At 30.2% G+C, this 3,032-nt stretch overlaps 1 protein-coding gene across 1 annotated transcript; it reads left to right on the top strand.

The window, feature by feature from the left end:
* The first annotated feature begins 226 nt into the window (after positions 1 to 226).
* On the top strand, positions 227 to 1,786 carry LOC104213979 (uncharacterized). Its single transcript, XM_009763564.2, has 2 exons — positions 227 to 421; positions 1,364 to 1,786. Exons 1-2 carry the CDS (start codon positions 340 to 342, stop codon positions 1,684 to 1,686), a joined length of 405 nt encoding a protein of 134 aa, XP_009761866.1. The 5' UTR covers positions 227 to 339; the 3' UTR covers positions 1,687 to 1,786.
* The last annotated feature ends 1,246 nt before the right edge of the window (positions 1,787 to 3,032 follow it).

Here is a 3,032-nt window from a genome sequence, read left to right as displayed (position 1 = left end):
TTCCGTGAATGCAATTAACTTTTCTAAGTTGTTTTCCTTTGTAGACAACAATATCTAAGTTCACATGAATAATTTCCAATCGAGTTGAAAAATGATTTAAGGGCCTGTTTGGAAAGTCAAATTTTTTGAAAAATGATAGCCAACTGTCTTATTGGAAAGAGAGATGTAATAATGCGAATATTTATACAACAACTAGCTATCACGTCTTGAAATTTAAAATTTCTCACATGGGTCTCAAGCTCTATTTTAATAACAAGTAATTAGTGGAAATTTCAACATTTAATCTCCTATAAACTCAGTTGATCAGATGGGGAAACAATACCAAGAAAATAAAGAAAAATGGCTAATTTCATTGCAGATACGAAGAACAAGATTCAAGATCTGTTCGTATACCTCGTTTCATGTGGAAAATCATCTAAAGGTAAGAGTTGAAAACTATATTTTCTGGAAAACTTTGCCCTTTTTTTCTTAATTTTCATGTTAGAAACTCCATTTTGTTTTGTGTGTGTGTTGGTTGGGGGGAGGGGCTCGTTTGGTACGAGAGATAAGGAATAATTAATCCCGGGACTAAATTTAAGAAGAGTTTATCCCATGTTTGGTTGGGAGAAAATTATGATATAATTAATCCCGAATTAATTATCCCGGGATTGTAGTGTTTTATTATCCTCATAAAAAGATAAATAACTAATCCCGGAATAATTAATCCTGGGATAACATCTTTCCAACCAAACGACCCCTAAATGTTAAACGGATTTAAAGTTATATCAATGTAATAATTTTTCCACACAATTAGTGAACTTTTATATGTAATAACATGTTAGCTTCCATTATTTTGACCAAATTATCAACTTGAGTAATAGTTAGCAAGAGATTTACCTATAATTACTCAATGATTTAAGTTATATACACTAACGGTGTAATAAATTTTTATACAACCAGTGTGATTTAACATATTATTTTTACATCATGCCCCTTTATAATTTTAAAATTTAAAAAAAGACCTTTTTAAATCTCTTATCTGTAAAAGACAGATCTCTTACATGTAAAAGTAAATCTCCCATGTGTCAAAAAAAAGGTAGGGTCATAAAACTAAAAACAAGTTTGTAAAGAGCTATAAAACTAATTGACCCGTGATTTAATTTGTTAGAGTAGGTTACTTATCATTTGATCCGAGTTATAAATCAAATGCTTCTTATTAATTAGAATTAATTACCTGTAATTAACTTTTAAGTAACTTGTCTTTATACATCGTTAATGCATATAGAGCTTAAATTCTTACTTAATTAACAAGTGACTTAATATCATTGTATACATATTTTTAGCCGTCAGTACATAGAACATAAACTCGTGTTCATTTTGTTAGACCAAGGGCCAGCAAAAGATGTAGCAGAAAATTACCAGGATAATGGTGGACTGATAATAATAGATGAAGCAGGAAATGCACCAATAACACCAATTACAGATGAACAAGGAAATAATGCAGAGGAAGAGCAGCAAGATTTTGCAATATTCCCACCTGGAGATCCAAGAAACAATATAATATATGATGAACCAGAAAATAATAATAATGATGAACCAGCTGCAGGAAATGAACAATATAATGTGCCGCCTGTATACCCTGAAGGTAAAGCAAATGTTCCTAGAGCTCCGGCCAGACGAGCGCCTCCTGGCGGTGGAACTGGTTGAAATAATACAGTCAGACCTCTTTGTAACATCATCCCTATATAAAACCCTAATTTTCTCGGAATTAATTTTTTATGTTATGTTATAATATATGTTCTCTGTAACAGCACTTTACTATAGCATCCAAAAAATATTGGAACAAACGCGACTGTTATAGAGAGATTTGACTGTATTACTCCCTCTGTCTAATTTATATGATACTCTTTTCTTTTTTAATTAGTTCAAAAAAAAAAAGAATGATATCTTTCTATATTAAGTAATAATTTAGCTTTAAATGTTTTTTACTTTTAATGAAATGATTTTTAGCCACATAAATTTCTATTATTTATTAATTTAGACCATAAATTTTAAAAAATTTCCTTTATTTTTCAAACATCGCACAAAGTCAAATACTTCCACGTAAATTGAGATGGAAGGAGTACAAACCTCGGAGTTGTTCATTTGAAGAATCCTGCATATGGGGATGAGTACTTTTCATTTTTTTTACTTTGTGTTTGCTATTGTTAGTTCATCCTTCTGCTTTATTTGTGATGTTAATAGCTCATGAACTTTCAGATTATTGGTGATGATTTAATTTCACATCTTGTAATTTCCTCCCCCACTTTTTCTTCCCCTATTTTTTGTATGTAAATTTTTTTTTAAAAATAAAACATAACATGAGCTTCCATATAATTAATTAGGTTAATCGACGAGAACACAGCACATAATATTCTCATTATAGTGTAACTTGATCCACATGCAGCGATAATAGATGTATTTAAAAAAAAATCCCCTCTATAGTGGAATAGTATTTGGTCAACTCTAGTAGGCGTGTTCTTATCCTGTTCTTGTTTCTTAACCGTAGGCGGATTAATTTAGAATTGAAGTTTTACGACTTTTTATAGCAATTCGAAGTTAAATTTAATAATAATTGAGTTCAAAATTAAATATTTATAAATACCCAATATATTTCCTAATATATTTATAGATCTTGGTAAAAAAATAATAGTGGGTTTCTGTAACCCATTAGTCAAAATGTAGATCCGCTAGTACACGGGTTTCTTTCTAAAAATATTGAGAAAAAAAATTCCTTAGTCCCATTTTATCTACTCCCTCCATTTCAATTTACGTGAACCTATTTTATTTTTAGTCTGTGCCAAAAAAAGATCCCTTTCCATGTTTGGAAATAATTTGTCTTTATATATGTTTACCTCGAAAATACGAGTAACAATTAAACTTGATTTGTGGTTTTAAAGATATGTGATTTAGTTCAATACTAATTAATAACCAAGAAGTATAACGTATAAATGAAGAAAATAGTAAATCAAACCAGTGTGCAAAACAGTCTCGACCTCGAGCTAGGTGGCCTC

Source organism: Nicotiana sylvestris, chromosome 4 (assembly GCF_000393655.2).
Source record: "Nicotiana sylvestris chromosome 4, ASM39365v2, whole genome shotgun sequence".
Lineage (NCBI taxonomy): Eukaryota > Viridiplantae > Streptophyta > Magnoliopsida > Solanales > Solanaceae > Nicotiana > Nicotiana sylvestris.
The sequence above is the reverse complement of the archived record's forward strand: the minus strand, read 5'-3'. Positions and strand labels throughout refer to the sequence as shown.